A 27154-nucleotide genomic window follows, 5' to 3' on the forward strand; every position below is an offset into this window, starting at 1 on the left:
CATTTTGCTTCCAACATAGGAATTGCTAAGAGTAAAATTCGGCAAAAAGAACCGATTGTATGGGAAATACTTCAAGAAGTTATGCAGGGACATCCCGTATTGCTAAATAGAGCACCTACTCTGCATAGATTAGGTATACAGGCATTCCAACCCATTTTAGTAGAGGGGCGTGCTATTTGTTTGCATCCATTAGTTTGTAAGGGATTCAATGCAGACTTTGATGGCGATCAAATGGCTGTTCATGTGCCTTTATCTTTAGAAGCTCAAGCAGAAGCTCGTTTACTTATGTTTTCTCATACAAACCTCTTGTCTCCAGCTATCGCGGATCCAATTTCTGTACCAACTCAAGATATGCTTATTGGACTTTACATATTAACGAATGGGAATCGTCGAGGTATTTCTTCAAATAGGTATAATCCACGTAATTGCAGAAATTGGAAAAATCAAATAATTCCAAAGAAAAACTATAAGTATACGAAAAAAAAAGAACCTTTTTTTTGTAATTCCTATGATGCAATTGGAGCTTATCAACAGAAAAGAATAACCTTCGATAGTCCTTTGTGGCTCCGGTGGCGACTAGATCTACGCATTCTTTCGTCAAGAGAAGTTCCTATCGAAGTTCACTATGAATCTTTAGGCACCTATCATGAAATTTATGGGCATTATCTAGTAGTAAGAAGTACAAAAAAACAAATTCGTTCTATATACATTCGAACCAATGTAGGTCATATTTCTTTTTATCGAGAAATCGAAGAAGCTGTACAAGGTTTTTGCCGGGCCTATTCATATGACATCTAATCATATAGATGGTTGTATCTAAGATAAACAAATTTATGATACCGGTGTAAATTCAGATCTTCATGATTTAACATTTAACAAGGATCTTAGTTTTTGAATTTATAAATTTCTACACAAATTAAGATAAAGAAAAGGCAGTTTTTCAATCATTGACTCAAATCCATTGTTGAACTGAATGAATCCCACTGAGTGGAATAGGGAGGTACTTATGGCAGAACGGACCAATCTAATGTTTCACAATAAAGCGATAGGTGGAACTGCCATTAAACGACTTATTAGCAGATTAATAGATCACTTCGGAATGGCATATACATCACATATCCTGGATCAAGTCAAGACTCTGGGATTCCGCCAAGCTACGGCTACATCCATTTCATTAGGAATTGATGACCTTTTAACAATACCTTCTAAAGGATGGCTAGTCCGAGATGCTGAACACCAAAATTTGATTTTGGAAAAACAGCATCATTTTGGAAATGTACATGCAGTAGAAAAATTACGCCAATCCATTGAGATATGGTATGCTACAAGTGAATATTTTCGACAAGAAATGAATCCTAATTTTAGAATGACCGATCCTTTTAATCCAGTCCATATAATGTCCTTTTCGGGAGCTAGAGGAAATGCATCTCAAGTACACCAATTAGTAGGTATGAGGGGATTAATGTCGGATCCACAAGGACAAATGATTGATTTACCTATTCAAAGCAATTTACGCGAAGGGCTATCTTTAACAGAATATATAATTTCTTGCTACGGAGCTCGTAAAGGGGTTGTAGATACTGCTGTACGAACATCAGATGCTGGATATCTTACACGTAGACTTGTTGAAGTGGTTCAACATATTGTTATACGTCGAACAGATTGTGGTACCATTCGAGGAATTTCAGTAAATACCCAGAATGAAATGATGCCGGAAAGTAGTTGGACACAAACATTAATTGGTCGTGTATTAGCAGACGATATATACAGAGGTTCACGATGCATTGCCATTAGAAATCAAGATATTGGAATTGGACTTTTCAATCGATTGAAAACCTTTCAAACACAACCAATATCTATACGAACTCCTTTTACCTGTAGGAATACATCTTGGATCTGTCGATTGTGTTATGGCCAAAGTCCTACTCAAGGTCACTTGGTGGAATTAGGAGAAGCTGTAGGTATTATTGCGGGCCAATCCATTGGAGAACCGGGCACTCAATTAACATTAAGAACTTTTCATACTGGTGGAGTATTCACAGGGGGTACTGCAGAACAGGTGCGAGCACCTTATAATGGAAAAATTAAATTCAATGAGGATTTGGTTCATCCTACACGTACACGTCACGGGCATCCTGCTTTTCTATGTTATATAGACTTGTATGTTAGTATTGAAAATGGTGACATTATACATAATGTGACTATTCCACCAAAAAGTTTTCTATTAGTTCAAAATAATCAATATGTAAAATCAGAACAAGTGATTGCCGAGATTCTCGCAGGAACATATACTTTGAATTTAAAAGAAAAAGTTCGAAAACATGTTTATTCTGACTTAGAAGGAGAAATGCATTGGAGTACGGATGTGTATCATGCATCAGAATTTAAATATAGTAATGTCCATATCTTACCAAAAACAAGTCATTTATGGATTTTATCAGGAAAATCAGACAGATCCGCTTCAGTCTCTTTTTCAACCCGAAAAGATCAAGATCAATTGAACATTCATTATCTTTCTACAGGAGAAAGAGATATTTGTAACCTTTTAGCAAGTAATAATAAAGTAAGACATAAATTGTTTCGTTTCAATCCTTCTTATAAAAAAGAAAGAAGGATTTCAGATTATTCAAAAAATAATCAAATCATATGTAAAGATCATTGTCATTTTACACATCCTGCTATTTTTCACGATACTACGGATTTATTAGCAAAGAGGCGGAGAAATCGATTCATTATTCCATTTCAATTCCAATCGATTCAAGAACAAGACAAAGCACTAATGTTAGCTTCCAGTATCTCGATTGAAATACCAATCCATGGTATTTTTCGTAGAAATAGTATTTTTGCTTATTTCGATGATCCTCAATACCGAACACATAGCTCGGGTATTACTAAATATAGGACTATTGATATAAATTACATTTTTAAAAAAGAGGATTTTTTAATCGAGTATCCAGGAATTAAAGAATTGAAGACAAAATACCAAATTAAAGTAGATCAATTTTTTTTCATTCCCGAAGAAGTGTATATTTTACCAGAATTTTCTTCCATAATGGTACGGAACAATAGTATCATTGAAGTAGATACACCAATCACTGTAAATATAAGAAGTCAAGTAAGCGGGTTGGTTCGATTGGAGAAGAAAAAAAAAAAGATTCAATTAAAAATATTTTCCGGGAATATCTATTTTCCCGGAGAAATGGATAAGATATCCCGACACAGTGCCATGTTGATACCACCGAGAACGGTAAAAAAAAATTCAAAAGGATCAAAAAAAAAAATGAAAAATTGGATCTATGCCCAATGGATCACAATTATGAAAAAAAAGTATTTTGTTTTGGTTCGACCGGTAATTTTATATGAAATAGCAGATAGGATCAATTTAATCCAATTTTTTTCCCAAGATATGTTACAAGAAAGAGATAATCTGGAACTTAAAGTTATTAATTATATTCTTTCTGGAAATGGAAAATCAATTCGGGGAATTTCGAATTCTAATACAAGTATTCAATTAGTTCGGACTTGTTTAGTCTTAAATTGGGATGAAGACAAAAAATTGTCTTCTATCGAAAAAGGGCATGCTTCTTTTGTTGAACTAAGTATAAAAGGTTTGGTTAGATATTTCTTAAAAATGGACTTAGTAAAATCCCATATTTCATATATAAGAAAAAGGAAAGATCCGCTCGGTTCAAGATTTATCTTGGATAATGAGTTGGACTGGACCAACATCAATCCATTTTTTTCTATGGATCCGAGGGAAAAAGTTCAACAATCACTTAGTCAAAATCATGGAACTATTCATATGTTGTTGAATAGAAATGAGAAATGCCGATCTTTTATAATTTTGTCATCATCGAATTGTTTTCAAATACGATCATTCCACGATGGAAAATATTACAATGGGATAAAAGAAGAAATGAATCCAATTCAAAATTCGTTAGGTCCTTTAGGAATAGCCCTTCAAGTTGCCAATTTTTATTTTTACCTTTTAATTACTCAAAATCAGATCTCGATAAATAAAAATTGGCAACTTGACAAATTAAAAAAAACTTTTCAAGTATTCAAATATTATTTAATAGACGAAAACGAGATAATTTATAAATCTGATCTATCTAGTAACATCCTTTTAAATCCATTCTATTTGAATTGGCATTTTTTCCATCAGAATTCTTGTGAAAAAAAAACGTTTCCCATAATAAGTCTTGGTCAATTTATTTGCGAAAATGTATGTATAGTTCAAACGAAAAATGAACCACACCTTAAATCGGGTCAAATTCTAACTGTTCAAATGGATTCTGTAGGAATAAGATCGGCTAACCCTTATTTGGCGACTCCTGGAACAACTGTTCATGGTCATTATGGAGAAATACTTTCTGAAGGAGATATATTAGTTACATTTATATATCAAAAATCGAGATCAGGTGATATAACACAAGGTCTTCCAAAAGTAGAACAGGTATTAGAAGTTCGTTCGATTGATTCAATATCCATAAACCTAGAAAAGAGAGTGGATACTTGGAATGGGCGTATAACAAGAATTCTTGGCATTCCTTGGGGATTCTTCATTAGTGCTGAGCTAACTATAGCGCAAAGTCGTATTTCTTTGGTTAATCAAATTCAAAAAGTTTATCGATCCCAGGGAGTTCACATTCATAATAGACATATAGAAATTATTGTGCGTCAAATAACATCAAAAGTATTGGTTTCAGAAGATGGAATGTCTAATGTTTTTTTGCCTGGTGAACTAATTGGATTGTTGCGGGCCGAACGAGCTGGGCGTTCCTTAGAAGAGTCGATCTGCTATCGAGTTCTATTATTGGGGATAACAAAAACATCTTTGAATACTCAAAGTTTCATATCTGAAGCAAGTTTTCAAGAAACTGCTAGAGTTTTATCAAAAGCCGCTCTCCGGGGTCGCATAGATTGGTTGAAAGGTCTGAAAGAGAACGTTGTTTTAGGGGGAATGATGCCAGTTGGTACTGGATTCAAAAGAATAATATACCGTTCAAAGCAAAGGCAATATAACAAGATTACCTCGGAAACAAAAAAAAGAATTTATGTGATACATAAAAATAATCTAGGATTTAAGAATTACTAAAATAATGATTCTTAAGGTCGTATTCATTTCCGGTCACTTTATTTTGTATATATTTTGTATTTTGTATAATAAAAGAAACATAATAAATAAAAGAATCATATTAAATGAAATAGAAAAAATGGCCCGATCTTTTTTTTATCAACGGCAAATTTTCAGTAGAAGAGCAGGTTCCTTCGGAACACTTATTTTTTTCTATTTCAGTATACTGGGTCTCTTTCTTTCATTTCAAAAAATTGATCTAATTTCTATTTGGAAATGAAAGAAAAGTGTGGGGATAATTCTAAATGACAAAAAGATATTGGAACATAATTTTGGAAGAGATGATGGAAGCTGGAGTTCATTTTGGCCACGGTACTAGAAAATGGAATCCTAAAATGTCACCTTATATATCTGCAAAACGTAAGGGTATTCATATTACAAATCTTATTAGAACTGCTCGGTTTTTATCAGAATCTTGTGATTTAGTTTTTGATGCAGCAAGTGGGGGAAAACAATTCTTAATTGTTGGTACAAAAAAAAAAGCAGCTGATTCAGTAGCGCGGGCTGCAATAAGAGCTCGGTGTCATTATGTTAATAAAAAATGGCTCGGCGGTATGTTAACGAATTGGTATACTACAAAAACACGACTTCAAAAGTTCAGGGACTTGAGAATGCAACAAAAGACGGGGAGATTCCATAGTTTTCCAAAAAAAGATGCCGCTCTATTGAAGAGACAATTAGCTCAATTGGAAACATATCTTGGCGGCATTAAATATATGAAGGGTTTACCTGATATTGTAATAATCGTCGATCAACAAGAAGAATATACGGCTCTTCGAGAATGTATAACTTTGGAAATTCCAACAATTTGTTTAATTGATACAAATAGTGACCCGGACCTCGCTGATATTTCAATTCCAGCTAATGATGATGCTATAGCCTCAATTCGATTAATTCTTAACAAATTAGTTTTTGCAATTTGTGAGGGTCGGTCTAGATATATACGAAATTCTTGATTAATAATAAGATAAAAAATTCTTGAATTTGCTTCGAGGGGTTCATAGATTTATGGAATCGCTTACTATACTAGTAAGAAATTGCACAAAAATTAAAAATAAAATAGAAAACAAACAAAAATTTTATGTAATTAGTATCGGTATTCAAAATCAAAAATGAAAGTAGACAAATCAAAAGGGAAAGGAGATGTTTGAATAAAAATAATTCCCTTTTTTCAACTTCTTTTTTTAGAGGACAGGACAATATGAATGTTTTATTATGCTCTATCAACACATTAAAAAGATTATACGATATATCTGCTGTGGAAGTAGGTCAACATTTCTATTGGCAAATAGGGGGTTTCCTAGTACATGCCCAAGTACTTATTACTTCTTGGGTTGTAATTGCTATCTTATTGGTTTCAGCCATTCTAGTTATTCGAAATCTGCAAACCATTCCCACTTTCGGTCAGAATTTATTTGAATATGTTCTTGAATTCATTCGAGACGTGAGCAAAACTCAGATTGGAGAAGAATATGGTCCGTGGGTTCCTTTTATTGGAACTTTGTTTCTATTTATTTTTGTTTCTAATTGGTCAGGGGCTCTTTTACCTTGGAAAATCATCCAATTACCTCATGGGGAGTTAGCTGCACCCACAAATGATATAAATACTACCGTTGCATTAGCTTTACTTACATCAGTTGCATATTTCTATGCGGGTCTTTCAAAAAAAGGATTAGCTTATTTTAGTAAATACATCCAACCAACTCCAATCCTTTTACCGATTAACATATTAGAAGATTTCACAAAACCCTTATCCCTTAGTTTTCGACTTTTCGGAAATATATTAGCTGATGAATTAGTAGTTGTTGTTCTTGTTTCTTTAGTACCTTTAGTAGTTCCTATACCTGTCATGTTCCTTGGATTATTCACAAGCGGTATTCAAGCTCTCATTTTTGCTACTTTAGCTGCGGCTTATATAGGTGAATCCATTGAAGGCCATCATTGACTAGTTTTCTAAAAAATAGTCTTTTTTGTTTAGCTTGCCACACATATATTGTGGCTCAATAGAATCTACAAAGTAAACATCTATCTATAGATATATAGATAGATATAGATAGATCTATTCGATTAGTATATATTAGTTTGGATATTCGAAAAAAATGAATAGCTAGAATTCGAATTCTGTATGATATTTACGTTTACGACGTGTGATAAAAAGATACTATATAGAATAATAGTAGATTCTCGTTTGATTCACATTCAATTCAATGATTGATCAAAAGAGAATTAAAAACATTTAGATCACCCAATTTCCAATATTTCTTTTCAACATTAATGAAATCTAATGAATTTATTTAGATTGATTGTATCCATATGGGATAAGAGAATAAGAAAAGAGGGAAGGGGAGCTTCAAAAAAATGATAAAAAAAATAGAAGTGAGGGGGTCAAGTTGAGTGCATAGAATCTGATCACTATAAGAGAACTCTTTCTTTGTTTTTGAGGTTTCCAATCAAAGAATGAATTTCAATTTCGATTGAATCTAAAACACAAAGAAAATTAGTTTACAGCATAGAAGAAACCTATGTATATGTGATATGATATTATAGATGAACTAATTTTCTATGAACTAACCATATATCTGAAATAACAAATCTTTTCTATCTCAAAAGGCCTCGCTATTATTATCAATTTCTATAGGGATAGAAAAGCAAAGTCCTTGCGTTTCAGCTCTAATTGTGAATTGAAAAGGAAATAACTAAAGAAATTGTATAAAAAAACGAAGAATTCAAAGAATGATTCCAAATTTAAGGTAAGAGAAGAACAAAGATTATAAAGATTCACCCCAAAAACTATGTAGTTCGAGACGAAAAAAGAAATCTCGAAGTAATTCTTATTTTGATTCATTACTTTAGCTGAAAAAGTCTTGGTAATTGAAAAATGAAGTCAGAATTTCTTAGTCGATTATATCATTAACTATTTCTTTCTTTTATATGTAGGTTACGAGGAAATTCTCATGAATCCAATTATTTCTGCCGCTTCTGTTATTGCTGCTGGATTGGCCGTAGGGCTTGCTTCTATTGGACCTGGGGTTGGTCAAGGCACTGCCGCAGGGCAAGCTGTAGAGGGGATTGCACGACAACCAGAGGCAGAGGGAAAAATACGGGGTACTTTATTACTTAGTCTGGCTTTTATGGAAGCTTTAACAATTTACGGGCTGGTTGTAGCATTAGCACTTTTATTTGCTAATCCTTTTGTTTAATCCTAAAAAGATAGAAATACATATGTGGACTTCCTTTTTCGAATTCTATTAATAATTCACTCCTACAATTCTTTATCCGTTCGGATAAGAACACAGGAGAAGGACTAAGTGAAAGGTATTCACATACTTATTCACCCTCTTTCTTCTTTTTGTTTAGTCCAATGAACCCCTCTTTTCTTTATTTATTTTAAGATAATTTTTTGAAAGTGTTCAAACTAGATAGATTTTGCAATTGATAAATGAACTGGTATCTAATTCTAAGAAGTATCATTCTTTTAGGGAATCTTCCAATTGATTGACCAATCCAAATTATATCAAATTCTAGAATTATATATTCCAATTAGATTATTATATTATCTATCTAATAGGAATATTAGAAAGATAATTAGTCTATTCATAAGAGGAGATGAGATCATATGAAAAATATAACCGATTCTTTCCTTTGTTTGGGCTCCTGGCCATCCGCCGGAAGTTTCGTGTTTAATACCGATATTTTAGCAACAAATCCAATAAATCTTAGTGTAGTGTTAGGTCTACTGGTTTTTTTTGGAAAGGGAGTGTGTGCGAGTTGTTTATTTCAAAGAATAAATTGGATTTAACCAAACTGCATTTTTTAGTTTAGTTATAATTAAGAAAATGTGCAGAATCCCGCGAATTACTTCTGAATTCATTTTCTTTTTTGAATAATTTAAGAAAAATCTTAAAGAACCATAGCATTTCGCGTTTTATTGGTAATCCACTTTGATTCTCTATTAACCAAAAATTTTGGACTATTACCATGGTTAAAAATAGTTTGAAGTCTATACGCAGTGTAGTACTCTTTCTACCACTATGTTAATACAGAAAGGAAATGGTTTCAAAACAATTATTATATTTTTTTCGATATAAAACACTCATGTCGATAAAAAAAAATGGCTTGAATCCTATTTACGACGAGAAATCAAAAACGGGTGAATTTAAACCTCCCCTTTGTACGATGCGTAATCGATGGATGACCTATGTATAAATTCAAAAGAAGTCTTTGGATTTGAATAAAAAAACAACTTTATTGACATAGATTTGTTTGGTCAAAAGAGTCCTCCGAATATTCTGGTCTTATATTGGTAATTGTTTTCACTTTGAATAGAGAAGAGAGGATAGGCTCATTACATAAAAAATTGGTAAATTTCCGATAAGTAATTGAGTGTGAGAGCCAAATGAATCGAAAGATTCATGTTTGGTTCGGGAAGAGATCATAGACATTTTGAAATGGATGGAAAGAGAGTCTACTTTCATTACGTGATTTATTAGATAATCGAAAACAGAAAATCTGGAAAACTATTCGAAACTCAGAAGAATTACAGGAAAACGCCATTGAACAGCTCGAAAAAGCCCAGGCTCGCTTAAGGAAAGTTGAAACAGAAGCAGATCTGTTTCGGGTGAATGGCTATTCTGAGATCAAACGAGAAAAATTGAATTTAATTAATTCAATTTATACGACTTTGGAACAATTAGAAAATTACAAAAACGAAGCCATTGATTTTGAACAACAAAGAGTTATTAATCAAGTTCGACAGCGGGTTTTACAACAAGCCTTACAGGGAGCTCTAGGAACTCTAAATAGTTGCTTGAACAACGAGTTACATTTACGTACTGTCAGTGCTAATATTGGCATGTTTGGGATGATGAAATAAAAAAATAACTGATTAGGCTTTCTATTATAAAATAGAGTATAGGCATCATTTTTTTCTTATAAAAAATAAACTTAAGATATTTTCATGGTAACCATTCGTGCAGATGAAATTAGTAAAATTATCCGTGAACGCATTGAGCAATATAATACAGAAGTAAAAATTGTAAATACAGGTACCGTACTTCAAGTAGGCGATGGTATTGCTCGTATTTATGGTCTTGATGAAGTAATGGCGGGTGAATTGGTGGAATTTGAAGAAGGTACTATAGGCATTGCTTTGAATTTGGAATCAAAAAATGTTGGTGTTGTATTAATGGGTGATGGTTTGCTGATACAAGAGGGAAGTTCAGTAAAAGCAACAGGAAGAATTGCTCAGATACCTGTAAGTGAAGCTTATTTGAGTCGTGTTATAAATGCCCTGGCTAAACCAATTGACGGTCGAGGAGAAATTTCAGCTTCGGAATCTCGATTAATAGAATCTCCCGCTCCCGGTATTATTTCAAGACGTTCGGTATATGAGCCTCTCCAAACAGGACTTATTGCTATTGATTCGATGATCCCCATAGGACGGGGCCAGCGAGAATTAATTATTGGAGACAGACAAACAGGTAAAACAGCAGTAGCCACAGATACAATTCTCAATCAACAGGGACAAAATGTAATATGTGTTTATGTAGCTGTTGGTCAAAAAGCATCTTCTGTGGCTCAAGTGGTGACTACTTTACAAGAAAGAGGAGCAATGGAATACACTATTGTAGTAGCTGAAACAGCGGATTCTCCAGCTACATTACAATACCTCGCGCCTTATACAGGAGCAGCTCTGGCTGAATATTTTATGTACCGTGAACGTCACACTTTAATCATTTATGACGATCTCTCCAAACAAGCACAGGCTTATAGGCAAATGTCTCTTCTATTACGAAGACCACCAGGTCGCGAAGCTTATCCAGGGGATGTTTTTTATTTACATTCGCGTCTTTTGGAAAGAGCCGCTAAATTAAGTTCTCAGTTAGGCGAAGGAAGTATGACTGCTTTACCAATAGTTGAAACTCAATCGGGAGATGTTTCAGCTTATATTCCTACGAATGTAATTTCCATTACAGATGGCCAAATATTCTTATCGGCCGATCTATTCAATGCTGGAATAAGACCCGCTATTAATGTCGGTATTTCAGTTTCCAGAGTTGGATCGGCGGCTCAAATAAAAGCCATGAAACAAGTAGCTGGTAAATTAAAATTGGAATTAGCACAATTCGCAGAATTAGAAGCTTTTGCACAATTCGCTTCTGATCTAGATAAAGCTACTCAAAATCAATTAGCAAGAGGTCAACGATTGCGCGAGTTGCTTAAACAATCCCAATCAGCTCCTCTTACTGTGGAAGAACAGATAGTAACTATTTATACCGGAACGAATGGTTATCTTGATTCATTAGAAATTGGACAGGTAAGGAAATTTCTTGTTGAGTTACGTGCTTACTTAAAGACGAATAAACCTCAATTCAAAGAAATCATATCTTCTACCAAGACATTCACTGGCGAAGCAGAAGCCCTTTTAAAGGACGCTATTAAAGAACAGATGGAACTCTTTTTATTCCAGGAACAAGTAGAAAAAAATTGATGAATCATTAAATAATTTTGTAATTCAATTTTCCAATTTTTAGAATTAGTAGCTTTTCATATCTTTTTATTTCATTTGAATATTATATATAATGAATTCGAATCAAAATGTAATAAATCAAAAAAAATATAAGGACAAGGTTGAAATTGCATATAGATATGCAAACAACTTGCGTCCAATAGGATTTGAACCTATACCTAAGGTTTAGAAGACCTCTGTCCTATCCATTAGACAATGGACGCTTCTATTTTATATTGGATTCTTTAACCTTTTTAACTAAACCTTATTAACTAAAAAAGATTAAAGAATCAAATATAAACAAAGAATTCTAGAAATTATAAAAATAAATCAAATAAAATAATTAGAATAAAAGAAAAAAGATAAATCAATTGAATATAATTGAATATATATAACTAAAACTAAATTAAGAAATGAAAATGAAGAATTGACAAATTCTTTAAGAATTCTAGATTCATTCTAGAAGAAAAAAGATAGATTGAAATAGAATAAAATATAAGCGGGTAGCGGGAATCGAACCCGCATCGTTAGCTTGGAAGGCTAAGGGTTATAGTCGACGTTGATTCATGATTTTGATTTAACGTCTCTAATTCAAAACCGAACGTGAAACTTTTGTTTCATTCGGCTCCTTTACGGAATGAAGAGATGGACAATAAAAAAAATTGACCCATAACATCTATGTCAGCCTTTTTGTATGAATAGGTTTCAAATATCTTGCTTTTTAGATGATCCCTCTAGAAGAGCAATATTCTAACAATCTATGTTTTTTTTCTAGTTACTTCGTTCTCTATTTCTATTTCATAAAATCTTTAGGAAAAGAAGAAAATTTCCGTCGAGCTATTTGTATATTTCTCTCCATAGATCCTTTAGGAATACTAAAAAAATTCGGATTCTAGATCCAATTCAAAAAACTTATGTTTCATAATTTTAGAACTCAATTTGTCAAATTTGATTTGATTCTTCTTGTATCCAAATTACAATAATGTATATTATACCGCAAATCATTCATCGAGGGGTATAAAGGAGTCCCTTTAATTATAAAAAATAAAGTTTTTGATCGGGATATGAATCAAACGGGGGATCCCTTAACTTTGAAGGGGTCCTTGAAACGAATCGCACTTTTACCACTAAACTATACCCGCTACAATATCATTATTGTATCTTTTGTTGAACAAAGCAATCAGACAAAATAAAGAAATAGGGGGCCATAATATTCTAATATGTCGAGTATTGACATGTTTCATTAGAGAATCTTCTAATGAAATTTGAAAAACGGGGTAATTTTCATTTTTTGATTTTGCTGAAGGTTATATATATATATACAATTTACGTTACCAGAAAAAAGAGAGGGAGTCAGAAAAGAGAACATTTTTTTATTATCTTATTTTGGTTTTATCTAATAGGAATCTATCCGTATCTCTTATTTTTTTTAATTACAAATATTTTTACAAATATTTTTTTTTTCGAATCAAATAAATTCAAATAAAGAATTTTTTTTTAATATTCATGGGAATAAAAGAAAAAGAGCCCGACTAGGTACTGGCCGGGCTCATTGGCTGTAGAAAAATAAAAAAAGAAAACTAAAATATATATATAATAATAAAAAAAAGCAAGTCTCTTTTTTTTTTTCAATTGGGGAGAGATGGCTGAGTGGACTATAGCGTCGGATTGCTAATCCGTTGTACAAATTCTTGTACCGAGGGTTCGAATCCCTCTCTTTCCGTTGATAATTTGGTATTTTTTTTTGAACTTGTTTTTTTTACTAGTGAAAGATGTTAAAATAGAGAAAATCCTAAAAATATTTCAAAATTCCACACAAGCAAGAAAACACAGAATCCACTTTTTTCTTATTCTATTCTTCACGTCCTGGATTACGTCCTGGATCGTTAGATAGGAATCCGAAGATGAAAAGAGAAACGAAAAAGATCACTACCGTATAAACAAAAAGTTTTAGAGTAAGCATTATGAAATCTCCAAGATAATTAAAAAACGACAAAGAAAGAGAATAGATTCTCTTATATTACAACATATTTTGTTTCTTTTAATACTAAGATACTAAGTTTCTAAAAAAGGAAGTTTTTTTAGGATATGAGGATAGATATATGAGTTTCGAAAATGAATTGATAGTAAGAGTCGATTATTTTATTACAAATTATCAATAATTCTTTTGACCAAAAATCCTTTTTTTCTGTAATCTAGGTATTCTATTGGTGAGGGGTTCCAATCGAATAATCGGATTAGGTTTTTTCAATTCAAAAAACGTAAATGATGAGAAGGTCCCTCTTTTTTCCTATCCTATATATTAAAAAATTTCAATATTGGAATCCAGAATTCACACTGTAAGACTTATCTGATCTTATAAATTGTTAAAATGTTCGAATTTTAGTTTTCTGATAAATTCTGAATTTTTTTAAGACATTATTCAAATTCAAAATCTCATCGAAAACTTACAGCAGCTTGCCAAACAAAAGCTAAAAGAAAAAAGAGTAAGGGTATTACTGGCATAATATCCACAATTGGATTCAAGAAAGCGTAGGCTTCGGGCAATTTCTCCAACAAAAAACTACTGGAATAAAGGACGGAGGGAATACAAATACAGATCCAACTAAAGATATTAAGCATAACAAACATTTTGTTCTTTAATAAAATAAAAGTTATTTTTGTTTTTTTTTTTATTTTCATTATAATTTTAAATTTTATTGCATTATATACATAATACAATAAAAATGAAAATAAAGAGTTATGAATAAAAGTAAAAAAATGAATCAAATAAGATAAGAACCTCGAGAATCCTTCTTTTATTTGAACTTATCCAGTTTCAAAAGATTTTTCATTCTGAAAAAAAAAATTGAAGAAATCATACTTCCTTCTATATAATATCTTAATTGAATTGTATGTAATGATCAATAAATTTAGTTTTATCCTATCTATCTATATCCATTTATAGATATAGATAGCTATGTAGATACGGATAGAAAAGACTAGTCACAAATTTTTTTTATATAGAAATTTTTGAACTGGAATTGACGAATAACCAATATTAATAATAGTCTTTATTAATGTAAAATGGAAAATGGGGCGTGGCCAAGCGGTAAGGCAACGGGTTTTGGTCCCGCTATTCGGAGGTTCGAATCCTTCCGTCCCAGAGCATATCTATTTATGATGTATATCATATTTGAATACAGATTGTATCTCATAATTAAAAGGGACCCTGCCTTTTTTTTCAAAAAAAAATTACCATTTTTCTACTTTACAAATTATAAAAAATAGAATAGCGTATAAAATCTATTGCTAGAATATCAAGTTCATTTTCATTTATGTCTTTACTTTTAAAAGAAAAAGGTTTTCATTATATATAAGAAAAACCGAAACGTAAAAAAAAAAGGATAGATTCTTATGTAGCGAATGAATCAATGACTATTCACGATTCGATAATTACATACTGTATCTAAGCTAAGGGAATGTGAGAGTAAAACTTCGTTTGAAACGAAAAATAAAAAGCAACGTGCGGCTTGAAAGACATGATTCAATTAGGGGTGGATTCTGATATCCGCCATTTTTTCTAGTATTTTCGAAATGAACATGCTCTTGACTTGACATCATTTTTTCTGTTCCACTAGACCCCCCCTTTTTTTGTTTTGGGGACAGGAAAGGGATTAATGATGTAAATAGTACATGATGGGGCTCGAATTTATTCATTTCTCGGGAACAAGTATCTAAAATTTAATAAATTCTAAAAAGTTGATAAGTATATTTTTTTTATAAAAATAGAAAGGATCTTATTTCCGCAAGGTTCAAAAAAAAATGGTTGAAATTAGTCAAACTGCTTTTTGATCAAAAAGTTTATCCGCAGGAATTAACTTTTTGTATAATTCTTTCAGAGAAAAAAAGGTATGTTGCTCCCCTTTTTTTAAAAAATTGAAGATTCCCGGAGTAATCTCTAAACCCCAAGATTCAAAGAAAATCTAAAAAATCGGGGAATTAAGGAAATACCATTTTCAAATTGTATCATCAATTCTATTATCAAAAATTTTATAAAAAAGAAATGAATGATAAAGAAACGAAACACGGGCAAGAAAGGGGAGTAGAGACCACTCAATAAATGAAATAGCTGCTAAAGGCTTGGTTTTCTTTTTAGTTTTTTTATAATTCTTCAAATTGAGTTATGGAGGTAAAAATAGGAAGAGTTTTATTTTCAGAAAGAAAATACGAAAGAAAAATACTTAAGTCATTGTTTAATGGATTTGATGATTTTATTGCTCTATTTTACATCATAATTTTCGAAATATATAGAATTTTTTATATTCTCGAGCCGTACGAGGATAAAACTTCCTATACGTTTCTAGGGGGGGTATCTATATCTATCCCAAAGGGCTGTTTATCGAATTGTTGCAAGGAATGTTCGACCCCAAAGAGAGGGAAGAGATCTTCAGAAAGTGGATCCTATAAAGAATGAAACCTATTTCAATATTCCTGTTAAATATTCCTGTTATTCTTTCATTTCTTTGACAAGGGGCGCTTAACCTACAGGAACTGTTCAGCATATTTAAAAAAAGGCAGGTGTTTTTATAGAACTTAGCTCGAATCAACAAACGAAATTCAATGAATGAAATCAAAAAGGGGGTGTAGATTATTTGTATATATATTTACAAAACTCCCCGCTCTCTTGTTATATTCATACTTCATTTTTTTATTTCTTGTTGTTTATATAGAATCATAGAATGCAATTTTATATAGTCAGACAATTCATGAAATTTTAATGAATCTTCAAAAAAAAAATGAAAAATTGTATATAAAAGAGAGAATATAGGAAAAAAAAGAGTAACTAAATATAGTAATTGGACTTTTCAATAGATTACCCCCTATGATATGAGGTGATTTTTTTATTTCATATTTCTTATTATTTTATTATCATTTCTTTTTAATACTGACTCGCTCTTTCTTTTTTTCAGTGACTAATCCTAGTTATTTGATTTATATACTTTTTTTTGATAGTAAATACATGATATTCAAAATTGAATATTTCTATTATTTGATTTTTCATCCAATGACTATACATTTTTTTTATTTTTATGGAAATACAGGAAAAAACTCTATGGAAAAATGGTGGTTCAATTCTAGGTTACTTAATAGGAAGTTCGAATACAGGTGTGAATTAAGTAAATCAATGGAGAGTCTTGGTCCTATTGAGAATACCAGTCTAAGCGAAGAACCCAAAATTTTAACTGATATAGATAAAAAAATTCAGAGGTGGGATGATCGTCATAATTCTAGTTATAATTCTTTTGATTATTTAGTAGGTGCTGATAACATACAGGATTTCCTATCTGATAAAACTTTTTTAGTTAGGGATAATAAGAGGAACAGTTATTCCATATATTTAGATATTGAAAAGAAAACTTTGGAGATTAACAACAATCATTCTTTTCTAAGTGAACAAGAAAATTTTTTTTCTAGCTATCTGAATACTGTTATTAAGAGTGATTACGATCATTCCATGTATGATACTCCTTTTAGTTGGAACAATTATATTAATAGTTGCATTGATAGTTATTTTCATTCTCAAATCTGTGTTGATAGTTGCATTTTTGTTGATATAGACAAATACAATGACAGTTCTTTTTATAGCTACTTTTTTGGTAAGGGCAGAAATGGTAGTGAAAGTGAGAATTATAGTTTTAGTTTAATAACTAGTACGAATGATACCAATGATAGTGATTCCACTCTAGGAGAAAATTATAAGAATCTCCATGAAAGTGAAAAATTGACGCATTTGTGGATTGAATGCGAAAATTGTTATGAATTAAATTATAAAAAATTTTGGAAATCAAAAATGAATATTTGTGAATACTGTGGATATCATTTGAAAATGGACAGTTCAGATAGAATCGAATTTTCGATTGATTCGGGTACTTGGAATCCTATGGATGAAGACATGGTTTCTCTGGATCCCATTGAATTTCATTCAGAAGAAGAACCTTATAAAGATCGTATTGATTCTTATCAAAGAAAAACAGGATTAACTGAGGCTGTTCAAACAGGGACAGGTCAAGTAAATGGTATTCCTGTAGCAATTGGTATTATGGATTTTAAGTTTATGGGAGGTAGCATGGGATCCGTAGTAGGTGAGAAAATCACGCGTTTGGTAGAATATGCTACTAATCAACTTTTACCTCTTATTCTCGTATGTTCGTCCGGAGGAGCGCGTATGCAAGAAGGAAGTTTGAGCTTGATGCAAATGGCTAAAATTTCTTCTGCTTTATATTATTATCAAAAAATTCAAAAATTATTCTATGTATCGATACTTACATCTCCTACTACCGGTGGAGTGACAGCTAGTTTTGGCATGTTGGGGGATATCATTATTGCCGAACCAAACACTTATATTGCATTTGCTGGTAAAAGAGTAATTGAACAAACATTGAATAAGACAGTGCCCGAAGATTCACAAGTAGCTGAATATTTATTCCATAAGGGTTTAATTGATTCAATCGTACCGCGTAATCTTTTAAAGGGAGTTGTAACTGAGTTATTTCAATTCCATAATTTCTTTTCTTTGACTAAAAATGAAAGAAATTATGGAATTGAAATAAAAAATAAAAACATATAGGATCAAAAGAATAAAATAAAAGAATAATAAAAAAATACTAAGAATAAGAAAAGGGTATATTATGATATATATCGGCTTAGCTATAATCACTAGAATTCCTATATACTAAGTATAAAGATATAGGAATTCTAGTGATTATATACTGTCTTTTTTAATAAAAATAAGAATAAAAATCGACAAAAATAAAAATAGATATAGTACAAATAGTCAATCGAGGTACCCTTATTTATGATAAACTTTCCTTCCATTTTTGTTCCTTTAGTGGGTCTAGTATTTCCGGCAATTGCAATGGCTTCTTTATTTCTTCATGTTCAAAAAAACAAGATTTTTTAGATACGGCGGTCAGTAGGGAAAAAGATTCTAGATATTTTTTTGAGAGCTGGAAGCAATTGGATGAATTCCCCCTAAAGGTTTACATTTCAGTAGCGCCAGTTGATGAAAATTACTTTAGAAACAAGTAAAATTCTGGGGTTTTTTATTCCACAATTATTATTCTTAAAAATAAAAAGAGGGGGTAATGAATATTTTTAAAAAAAGATCAAAAGAAGTATTGATCTATTCTATAACAGGGTCTCGAAAAATAAGCAATATCTTTTCAGCCTTTATCATTTTGTTAGGTTCTTTGGGGTTATTGTTGGTTGGAATTTCCAGTTATCTCGGTATGGATCTTTTCCTTTTTTCTGAGGAAATTAGTAAATTTCCATTTATTCCACAAGGGGCCACGATGGCTTTTTATGGAATTGGGGGTCTCTTTATTAGTTTTTATTTGTGGTGGATTATTTTGTGGGATATAGGCGGTGGTTTTGATATCTTCGATAAAAAAAAGAAAAAAGAAGTATGTTTTCTTCGTTGGGGATTTCCTGGAAAAAATCGTCGTATTATTAAAAAAATACCTATGAACGATATTCAATCTATCAGAATAATAACAGGAGTTCAAGAACGAGGTATTTTTACTCGTACTCTTACTTATGAGAGTATCGTTTATATGGAAACAATAGAACAGGGGTTTATTCCCTTGACTCGTATTGAAGATAATTTGACTCCACCAGAAATTGCAAATAGAGCTGGCGAATTAGCTTTTTTTTTAGGTGTACCGCTTCTGTATTGATGAAAATTGGACTTAACTAGAAATAAAATTGCACAAAAAGTTTCAGAATTGTCCTATTTATTTAGTGTACCAATTGAAATATTTTGAAAAAAAAAACTTTTTTGTTTTCAAAATATTTCAATTTTTATAGATGGGACATTTTTTGATTTCGAAATCTGAATATTAGAGTCATAACTCGAAGTGCTCCTTGGTGTATTTCTAAAAAGGAATCCTTTTTTCTTCGAATGTTAGCAATTAATATCCTTTCGAAACAATATTTTTTTCTTCATTGGATTGGAATTTACTGTGAATTCTTTCGATTTCGTATTGGATTTATGTATTCTTTTTTCTAAATTAAAGAAGGCAAAGGCTAACTTCCGAAGTTTAAGTAAAAAAAAAGATAAAATACAATCTAGATTTATCTAGAAGCTCTATAACTTGTAATGAAGCTTATACTTGATAGAAAAGTTATTATCATATAGAGTTGACGAATGAGATGAAGTTAAGTTCATTAAAGACGAAAAATGAAAAAAAAAAAAAGCATTCCCCTTCTATATCTTACATCTATAGTCTTTTTGCCCTGGTGTATCTCTTTCACATTTAAGAAAAGTCTGGAATCTTGGTTTATGAATTGGTGGAATACTAGTCAATCCGAAATTTTCTTGAATGATATTAAAGAAAAGAGTATTCTCAACAAATTCATAGAATTAGAGGAACTTTTTTTCTTAGATGACATGTTAAAGGAATGTCCGAAAACATATCTACAAAACCTTCGTACTGGAATTTATAAAGAAACAATCCAATTAATCAAAACGCACAACGAAGATCGTATGAATACGATTTTGCACTTCTCCACAAATATAATTTGTTTCTTTATTCTAAGCGGTTATTCTATTCTTGGTAATAAAGAACTTGTTCTTATTAACTCTTTGGTTCGAGAATTTATATATAATTTAAGTGACACAATAAAAGCATTTTCTATTCTTTTATTAACTGATTTATGTATAGGATTCCATTCAACCCATGGGTGGGAACTAATTATTGGTTTCGTTTATAAAGATTTTGGATTTGCTCAAAATGATCAAATTATATCCGGTCTTGTGTCCACTTTTCCAGTCATTTTAGATACAATTTTAAAATATTGGATTTTCCGTTATTTAAATCGCATATCTCCATCACTTGTAGTGATTTATCATTCAATGAATGATTGACAGAAAAACCGATTTACTTGAATAAATTTCAAGTTTTTATCTAAAAAAAGAGAATTTTTATTTTCCCCCTCTTAAAAAAAAAGTTCAATAAAAAAGGGGTTCCCACCTTGGATAGGGAACTATGCGAGTGACCTACCTAATCTTATTGTAGAAATTTTAAGGATCAATGATTAGACCATGCAAACTAGAAATGCTTTTTCTTGTATAAAGGAAGGGATTACCCGATCCATTTCTATATCGGTCATGATATATATAATAATTCGAGCACCCTTTTCAAATGCATATCCAATTTTTGCACAGCAGGGTTATGAAAATCCCCGAGAAGCAACCGGTCGTATTGTCTGTGCCAATTGCCATTTAGCTAATAAGCCCGTGGATATTGAGGTTCCACAAGCGGTACTTCCTGATACTGTATTTGAAGCAGTTGTTCGAATTCCTTATGATATGCAAGTGAAACAAGTTCTAGCTAATGGTAAAAAGGGAACTTTGAATGTGGGGGCTGTTCTTATTTTACCGGAAGGTTTTGAATTGGCACCCCCCGATCGTATTTCGCCTGAGATTAAAGAGAAGATAGGCAATCTGTCTTTTCAAAACTATCGCCCTACAAAAAAAAATATTCTTGTAGTAGGCCCTGTTCCTGGTCAGAAATATAATGAAATCACGTTTCCTATTCTTTCCCCGGATCCCGCTAGTAAAAGAGATATTCATTTCTTAAAATATCCGATATACGTAGGCGGGAACAGGGGAAGGGGCCAGATTTATCTTGACGGGAGCAAGAGTAATAATAATGTTTATAATGCTACAGCAGCAGGTATAGTCAAAAAAATAATACGAAAAGAAAAAGGGGGATACGAAATCACTATAGTAGATGCATTGGATGAGCGTGAAGTGATTGATATTATACCTCCAGGACCAGAACTTCTTGTTTCAGAAGGTGAATCTATCAAACTGGATCAGCCATTGACAAGTAATCCTAATGTCGGTGGATTTGGTCAGGGGGATGCGGAAATAGTACTTCAAGATCCATTACGTGTTCAAGGTCTCTTGTTCTTTTTGGCATCTATTATCTTAGCACAAATCTTTTTAGTTCTTAAGAAGAAACAATTTGAGAAGGTTCAATTGTTCGAAATGAATTTTTAGTTCCGCGTATTTATCAACATATTAAACTCGTCAAAAGAACTCAATTTTTTTGATAATTTTTGTAATTCTATTCTGTATAATATCTGTATAATATAAAAAAGATATATATATATATAAATTCAAATATGGAAACGTTACTCTAAAGGGGATTCTTTGTTTTTTCTTTTTTTTCCTTTCCTAGAGTCCGATTCCAATTCCTTCTTGTTTGTGTTGAAATAGAAATATTCTAAAAATATCAATAAAATAATCTTTTTTAAACCCTTCCTGAAAAATCCTATATCTTAGTTTCTATTTTTTCCAACTTAGAATCTTTCTGCCAGATAATCTTTTATTGTATATAATATGTAGTGAACAAAAAAAAAAGAATAAAATGGAATTTTTTGAAACATCGGAAGAAGTAGTCATTTATATGAAAAAAAAGTAGAATTCTTAAGAACTCAAGGGGGATCCACTTGCATTCGTCAAAGAAAGAGTGGATCCCTGTTCAGTTCTTATACTTTCATTTCAAAAACCAAAATAGAATACGATTACTAGAGAGATGAGCCCAATCCGGAATATGAACCATAAAAGAAAATACCAATTAAACCGATCACAGTAATACCAGTTACAGTACCTATTATCCAAAGAGGAATTCTTCCAGTAGTATCGGCCATTTATCCCACTTTCCTCCACATTTAATCACGTAGTCAGTCATGCTAAAGACATTAACAAACAGTCATAGATAATTATGAAATGATATCCTTCCGAATGGGATAAAAGAATTCTTAATATATATATATATATTATTTACTATTCCTATTTTTTCTTATTCCTATTTTTTCTATTAATTCTATCTATTAATTCTAATTAATTGAAGAAATAATTTGAAAATAAAACAGCAAGTACAAAAATAAGTAATAACCCCCAGTAGAGACTGGTACGATTCAATTCCACATTTTGTTCATTTGGGTTTGATTGTGTCATAGCTCTATAATTCAAATTAGGTTTATCGTTGGATGAACTGCATTGCTGATATTGATCCCAAAAAAGAAACAGTGGGTACCGCTAGTCCGTGAACAGCTAGCCATCGTACTGTAAAAATTGGATAGGTCCTATCTATAGTCATTGGAGCCTCCTAAAAAGATCTACTAAATTCATCAAGTTGTTCCAAAGGATCAAAACGGCCAGTTATTAATGGAATTCCTTGTCGGTTCTCTGTAAAATACTCGTTTGGGCGGGGACTTCCAAATACATCATAAGCTAGACCTGTACTGACAAATAACCAACCTGCAATGAATAGGGAGGGTATAGTAATGCTATGAATAATCCAGTATCGGATACTGGTAATAATATCAGCAAAAGAACGTTCTCCTGTGCTTCCAGACATCTTGAACTCCACATATTCTTGTACAGTCAAAAAGGGGGGGTCGAGTCCATAAAAGACAAGATCAGTAAGGCGAAATTTACTGAAATATAATCCTTGTTAGATCGTCCATTTTGTACCAACGGTGTCTTTTGAGTATACCGAATCAGTATAGCTATCCTTCTTCTAACAGAGCAATGAAATTTCACAATCAGTGTAAAAATTTAGTACTAGATTTTTTTCGTCTTTTTTCATTGATTGTCTCTATGTAGTCAAAAATTCGATAGAAAATTTTGCAAAGTTTGGGTATATAAAAATTTTTTTGATATTCAATTTTTATAGTAATAGTATAAAATGAAGGTTCTTAACTTTTCAGATTATTAGTTTTGGATTAGAAACTAAAGATCCATTCAAATCGGAATATGAGAAAAGGGTTTCTGATAATTCATAAAGTAGATTTTATATTTTAATAATTCAATTAGTGCCAAATCAAGAAATCTATTTTTTGTGGTTGTTGAAGATCTTTTTTTTCGATTTTCTTCTACATTAATTCAAAGTGAAATAAAATGAAATAACAAAGTTATTATTCTTTGTTTGAATATTCTTAATTTTTCTTTTCTTTTTCTAATAGAAAGATAATTCTATTGGATATCTATAGAATAATATTCAATATTTTCATTAGAGCAGGTTTACTTAATTCCTGAGTTGATTAAAAAGTCTGTTGATTTGAAATCACAAGATGGGTAGATGTAACAGATGAGGAATTTATTTATAAATTATGTTACTCTATTTCTTTTTATTCGTCTCTAATGATTTATTGATGAATCGCCAATTTTGAATTGTATCTTTGAAGTAGGATTTTTTATCTTCTTTTTTCTCTCAAAAATGGAAATTTAGGGAAGTGCTTTATAAACATATGTATAAAAAGAACGAAAATATTTCATTTAGTTTCTATATGCCCACTATCACTAGTTATTTCGGTTTTTTACTATCGGTTTTAATAATAACCTCGTCTCTATTTATTGGTCTTAGTAAAATACGACTTATTTGATTTTTAATTTTTAGAGGAATAGTCAATTTTGGTATAAGACATTCTAGAATTCCTTACTATGTCAATTTACAATTCTCGATCGTTGAGATTCATGATCAATACAGATTTATGTTTAAGGCTAGATATTACCTTTCTTTTTACTTTTCGAACAAATAAAAATGATTGAAGTTTTTCTATTTGGAATCGTGTTAGGTTTAATTCCTATTACTTTGGCTGGATTATTTGTAACTGCATATTTACAATACCGACGAGGTGATCAGTTGAATCTTTGATTAATAAATGTCTCTTTTTTTGTGATTCCCTATTTATTTAGTTTCATCCTAATCGACAAGGATAAAATTCAGACTTTCTTTTGAATGTTCAATTATTTCAGTGTAATTATCAGGCGAACAATACTAGAATCACGCTCTGTAGGATTTGAACCTACGACATCGGGTTTTGGAGACCCGCGTTCTGCCGAACTGAACTAAGAGCGCTTTTTTTTCATAAATTCTTTTCTACTATGATCCAAATCCATTTTGCATATAGATATTCAGTATGTATGTTCAATTGGAATTCGTCTTCAAAGGTTCCCGGTTTATTGCTCATCTCATAGAATATGGAATATCATAGAATACGGAATATCATAGAATAAGTAATAGTTAGGGATAGGGATGACAGGATTTGAACCCGTGACATTTTGTACCCAAAACAAACGCGCTACCAAGCTGCGCTACATCCCTTTTCCAGTTGTTTATAGTGTTATTGTAAAGAATCTTTGTCTTGTTTTCCACATTTTTCTCTGTTGATATATATCAACAGAGAAAAAAATAAAATACTTCAAAAATAAAAAGAAAGGAGGATTTGAAATGCGAGATCTAAAAACATATCTTTCCGTGGCACCAGTAGTAAGTACTTTATGGTTCGGGGCTTTGGCGGGTCTATTGATAGAGATCAATCGTTTTTTTCCAGATGCATTGATATTCCCCTTTTTTTCATTTTAGTTATTGACACGGGAAGGGGTGAAGAAGATTAAAAGTCCAATTATCTATTAAATATGTGTAATTAACCTACTCTTCTTTTTTCTTCTTTTTTTTTTAGGAAAGAGAAAGAAGAAAGATTAAATTGGCCTCATTCAAATTCGGAGTGAAACTCGGGATCTGGTCCAGGCTTCAATGGAATTGAATTAATAATTCAATTCCTATGAAAAATAAAGTGAAAGCAGAAATCCAATGGATAGGTTGGGGCAACAATATCATAAAAAAGACTTAAAAAAAAACTAAAATACTGGCAATTTGAAACGAAATATAGTTCCAGATCCATGTATTCTTTTTGTACTATCTTTTTTGTACTAGATTCAATTAAATTGGAACGAAATCTTTCATCATTTTTCGAATTCTTCTTTTTTATCTTAGTTGTTTTCATCTTTTTCTTAGATTCGAATCCGAAAAGAGTTATAAGTTAATTAAAAACCCAAAGGAGGGTCATGTCCAAGGGTAAAGATATCCGAGTAAGTGTTATTTTGGAAGGTACTGGTTGTGATAAAAAGAGTCTAAATAAGGAATCAAGCAGTATTTCTAGATAGATTACTAACAAGAATCAACACAATACACCTGCCTAGTTGATTGGAATTGATAAAATGATGTCGATGTCCCCGTCGTTATATAACAACATATGCTAAAGAACAATAAAAAAAAATACCAATCCTTTATTATAATTATATTTCTTGAAATCAATGTTATTTTTGGAATAGGAATAAATAAACTATGGAAAAATCTAAGCGACTCTTTATTAAATCCAAGCGAACTTTTCGTAGACGTTTGCCCCCGATTCAATCGGGGGACCGAATTGATTATAAAAACATGGGTTTAATTTGTCGATTTATTAGTGAACAAGGAAAAATATTATCTAGACGTGTAAATAGATTGACCTTAAAACAACAACGATTAATTACAATTGCTATAAAACAAGCTCGTATTTTATCTTCGTTACCTTTTCTTAATAACGAAAAACAATTTGAAAAAAGCGAGTCGACTGCTAAAATGAATACTTTAAGAAAAAAAAATAGAAATTAAAAATTCGAAATCCAATTTGAATTTAGATTCGAATTAAACATGGATTGATGTTTTGTTCAAAATTAGGATAATTCCATTTGATTTTTTTTTGTAATAAAAAAGATAATAGGTAACGAAGAATAATTTTTGAAGCATGGTTGTTTATTTTGATAGCTTTAGCATATGCTAAAGCTATCAAAATAAACAAATTTCAAGTCTATACCTTCCTGGAGTAAATAAGGGGTTTTAAGTTTTTATGATATTATCGGCAATCATAAAAAGACAATTCTCTTTTAATATAGCAATTTGTGCAACTATTTTACGATTAAGAAGCAATTGCTTCGTGTATAGACTATTAATTAAATTACTATAAATATAAGATACTTTTTGATTCTCGCGAATTACTGCATTTATTCGACTAATCCATAAACCACGAAAATCTCTTTTTTTCCTATCTCTATCACGATGAGCCGAAACCAAAGCTTTCAATTTCTGTTGAGTAATAGTTCGAGTAAGTCTTGAATGAGCTCCGCGAAAACTTGATATGAAGAAACGAATTTTTGTCCTCCGTTTGTGAGCTATATATCCTCGTTTAATTCTGGTCATTGAATAAATGATATTTTCAGGAATAACTTTTTAATTTTTCAGTTATTCTTTTTATCTTCCTAGTCTATTAATAACAAAAATGGATTCTTCCGATGTATAAAAAAAAATTCCAACGGCTCTTGCTACTCTAACCGCCCCAACCACGATTTTTTATATTAAAAATTGAACCTCAAAATCAGAAATTGTATTGATACTAGATATCAAATAAAATAAAAATAGTAAATGAAATAGGACACATATTTTTATAATTAATTGGTGGGTTCCTTCGTTTCTATGATTTTTTTTAGAAATGACCAGGTCCTCTCTATACACCGGAGCCTTTTTCTTTTCATTTTTGATTCATTTAATCAATGTTAGTGTTAACTTGTACAGTTCACACTCTGTGGCTCTACCCATGCAACAATATTGAGTAAGTAGGTTTTTTCACAA

At 31.4% G+C, this 27154-nt stretch overlaps 23 protein-coding genes and 5 non-coding genes across 28 annotated transcripts in view; 18 read left to right on the forward strand and 10 right to left on the reverse strand. All coding sequences in view use genetic code 11, as the record gives it.

Moving 5' to 3' along the window:
• rpoC1 (RNA polymerase beta subunit) overlaps positions 1-798 on the forward strand; it is a 2819-nt gene extending 2021 nt beyond the window's left edge. Inside the window, exon 2 of the mRNA in view lies at positions 1-798. This exon is cut by the window's left edge and continues 822 nt beyond it. Within this exon, the coding sequence (YP_007889725.1) occupies positions 1-798 (798 nt within the window).
• A 208-nt stretch (positions 799-1006) lies between these two features.
• Positions 1007-5098, forward strand: rpoC2 (RNA polymerase beta subunit). The gene has a single exon. The coding sequence runs from the start codon at positions 1007-1009 to the stop codon at positions 5096-5098; it is 4092 nt and encodes a 1363-aa protein (YP_007889726.1).
• A 284-nt stretch (positions 5099-5382) lies between these two features.
• rps2 (ribosomal protein S2) lies at positions 5383-6093 on the forward strand. The gene has a single exon. The coding sequence runs from the start codon at positions 5383-5385 to the stop codon at positions 6091-6093; it is 711 nt and encodes a 236-aa protein (YP_007889727.1).
• A 245-nt stretch (positions 6094-6338) lies between these two features.
• atpI (ATP synthase CF0 subunit IV) lies at positions 6339-7082 on the forward strand. Its single transcript has one exon. The coding sequence runs from the start codon at positions 6339-6341 to the stop codon at positions 7080-7082; it is 744 nt and encodes a 247-aa protein (YP_007889728.1).
• Positions 7083-8091: 1009 nt separating this feature from the next.
• On the forward strand, positions 8092-8337 carry atpH (ATP synthase CF0 subunit III). Its single transcript has one exon. It carries the CDS (start codon positions 8092-8094, stop codon positions 8335-8337), a length of 246 nt encoding a protein of 81 aa, YP_007889729.1.
• Positions 8338-8753: 416 nt separating this feature from the next.
• On the forward strand, positions 8754-10010 carry atpF (ATP synthase CF0 subunit I). Its single transcript has 2 exons — positions 8754-8897; positions 9612-10010. Exons 1-2 carry the CDS (start codon positions 8754-8756, stop codon positions 10008-10010), a joined length of 543 nt encoding a protein of 180 aa, YP_007889730.1.
• Positions 10011-10094: 84 nt separating this feature from the next.
• On the forward strand, positions 10095-11627 carry atpA (ATP synthase CF1 alpha subunit). Its single transcript has one exon. It carries the CDS (start codon positions 10095-10097, stop codon positions 11625-11627), a length of 1533 nt encoding a protein of 510 aa, YP_007889731.1.
• A 170-nt stretch (positions 11628-11797) lies between these two features.
• On the reverse strand, positions 11798-11869 carry trnR-UCU. The gene has a single exon. It is a non-coding gene; the product is annotated as a tRNA-Arg (tRNA).
• A 1412-nt stretch (positions 11870-13281) lies between these two features.
• trnS-GCU lies at positions 13282-13369 on the forward strand. Its single transcript has one exon. It is a non-coding gene; the product is annotated as a tRNA-Ser (tRNA).
• A 128-nt stretch (positions 13370-13497) lies between these two features.
• Positions 13498-13608, reverse strand: psbI (photosystem II protein I). The gene has a single exon. It carries the CDS (start codon positions 13606-13608, stop codon positions 13498-13500), a length of 111 nt encoding a protein of 36 aa, YP_007889732.1.
• A 473-nt stretch (positions 13609-14081) lies between these two features.
• On the reverse strand, positions 14082-14267 carry psbK (photosytem II protein K). The gene has a single exon. The coding sequence runs from the start codon at positions 14265-14267 to the stop codon at positions 14082-14084; it is 186 nt and encodes a 61-aa protein (YP_007889733.1).
• Positions 14268-14719: 452 nt separating this feature from the next.
• On the forward strand, positions 14720-14791 carry trnQ-UUG. Its single transcript has one exon. It is a non-coding gene; the product is annotated as a tRNA-Gln (tRNA).
• A 1949-nt stretch (positions 14792-16740) lies between these two features.
• On the forward strand, positions 16741-18255 carry accD (acetyl-CoA carboxylase carboxyltransferase beta subunit). The gene has a single exon. It carries the CDS (start codon positions 16741-16743, stop codon positions 18253-18255), a length of 1515 nt encoding a protein of 504 aa, YP_007889734.1.
• Positions 18256-18483: 228 nt separating this feature from the next.
• On the forward strand, positions 18484-18588 carry psaI (photosytem I subunit VIII). Its single transcript has one exon. The coding sequence runs from the start codon at positions 18484-18486 to the stop codon at positions 18586-18588; it is 105 nt and encodes a 34-aa protein (YP_007889735.1).
• Positions 18589-18772: 184 nt separating this feature from the next.
• ycf4 (photosystem I assemly protein Ycf4) lies at positions 18773-19363 on the forward strand. The gene has a single exon. The coding sequence runs from the start codon at positions 18773-18775 to the stop codon at positions 19361-19363; it is 591 nt and encodes a 196-aa protein (YP_007889736.1).
• A 503-nt stretch (positions 19364-19866) lies between these two features.
• cemA (envolope membrane protein) lies at positions 19867-20553 on the forward strand. The gene has a single exon. The coding sequence runs from the start codon at positions 19867-19869 to the stop codon at positions 20551-20553; it is 687 nt and encodes a 228-aa protein (YP_007889737.1).
• A 177-nt stretch (positions 20554-20730) lies between these two features.
• On the forward strand, positions 20731-21693 carry petA (cytochrome f). Its single transcript has one exon. The coding sequence runs from the start codon at positions 20731-20733 to the stop codon at positions 21691-21693; it is 963 nt and encodes a 320-aa protein (YP_007889738.1).
• Positions 21694-22223: 530 nt separating this feature from the next.
• psbJ (photosystem II protein J) lies at positions 22224-22346 on the reverse strand. The gene has a single exon. It carries the CDS (start codon positions 22344-22346, stop codon positions 22224-22226), a length of 123 nt encoding a protein of 40 aa, YP_007889739.1.
• A 193-nt stretch (positions 22347-22539) lies between these two features.
• On the reverse strand, positions 22540-22656 carry psbL (photosystem II protein L). Its single transcript has one exon. The coding sequence runs from the start codon at positions 22654-22656 to the stop codon at positions 22540-22542; it is 117 nt and encodes a 38-aa protein (YP_007889740.1).
• Positions 22657-22678: 22 nt separating this feature from the next.
• psbF (photosytem II cytochrome b559 beta subunit) lies at positions 22679-22798 on the reverse strand. Its single transcript has one exon. The coding sequence runs from the start codon at positions 22796-22798 to the stop codon at positions 22679-22681; it is 120 nt and encodes a 39-aa protein (YP_007889741.1).
• Positions 22799-22807: 9 nt separating this feature from the next.
• On the reverse strand, positions 22808-23059 carry psbE (photosystem II cytochrome b559 alpha subunit). The gene has a single exon. It carries the CDS (start codon positions 23057-23059, stop codon positions 22808-22810), a length of 252 nt encoding a protein of 83 aa, YP_007889742.1.
• Positions 23060-23990: 931 nt separating this feature from the next.
• On the forward strand, positions 23991-24086 carry petL (cytochrome b6/f complex subunit VI). Its single transcript has one exon. The coding sequence runs from the start codon at positions 23991-23993 to the stop codon at positions 24084-24086; it is 96 nt and encodes a 31-aa protein (YP_007889743.1).
• A 158-nt stretch (positions 24087-24244) lies between these two features.
• petG (cytochrome b6/f complex subunit V) lies at positions 24245-24358 on the forward strand. The gene has a single exon. It carries the CDS (start codon positions 24245-24247, stop codon positions 24356-24358), a length of 114 nt encoding a protein of 37 aa, YP_007889744.1.
• A 130-nt stretch (positions 24359-24488) lies between these two features.
• Positions 24489-24562, reverse strand: trnW-CCA. Its single transcript has one exon. It is a non-coding gene; the product is annotated as a tRNA-Trp (tRNA).
• A 172-nt stretch (positions 24563-24734) lies between these two features.
• On the reverse strand, positions 24735-24808 carry trnP-UGG. The gene has a single exon. It is a non-coding gene; the product is annotated as a tRNA-Pro (tRNA).
• Positions 24809-24934: 126 nt separating this feature from the next.
• psaJ (photosystem I subunit IX) lies at positions 24935-25069 on the forward strand. The gene has a single exon. The coding sequence runs from the start codon at positions 24935-24937 to the stop codon at positions 25067-25069; it is 135 nt and encodes a 44-aa protein (YP_007889745.1).
• A 762-nt stretch (positions 25070-25831) lies between these two features.
• On the forward strand, positions 25832-26140 carry rps18 (ribosomal protein S18). The gene has a single exon. It carries the CDS (start codon positions 25832-25834, stop codon positions 26138-26140), a length of 309 nt encoding a protein of 102 aa, YP_007889746.1.
• A 225-nt stretch (positions 26141-26365) lies between these two features.
• Positions 26366-26725, reverse strand: rpl20 (ribosomal protein L20). The gene has a single exon. The coding sequence runs from the start codon at positions 26723-26725 to the stop codon at positions 26366-26368; it is 360 nt and encodes a 119-aa protein (YP_007889747.1).
• Positions 26726-27154: the final 429 nt, after the last annotated feature.

This window comes from Vigna angularis (assembly GCF_016808095.1).
Source record: "Vigna angularis chloroplast DNA, complete sequence".
NCBI lineage: Eukaryota > Viridiplantae > Streptophyta > Magnoliopsida > Fabales > Fabaceae > Vigna > Vigna angularis.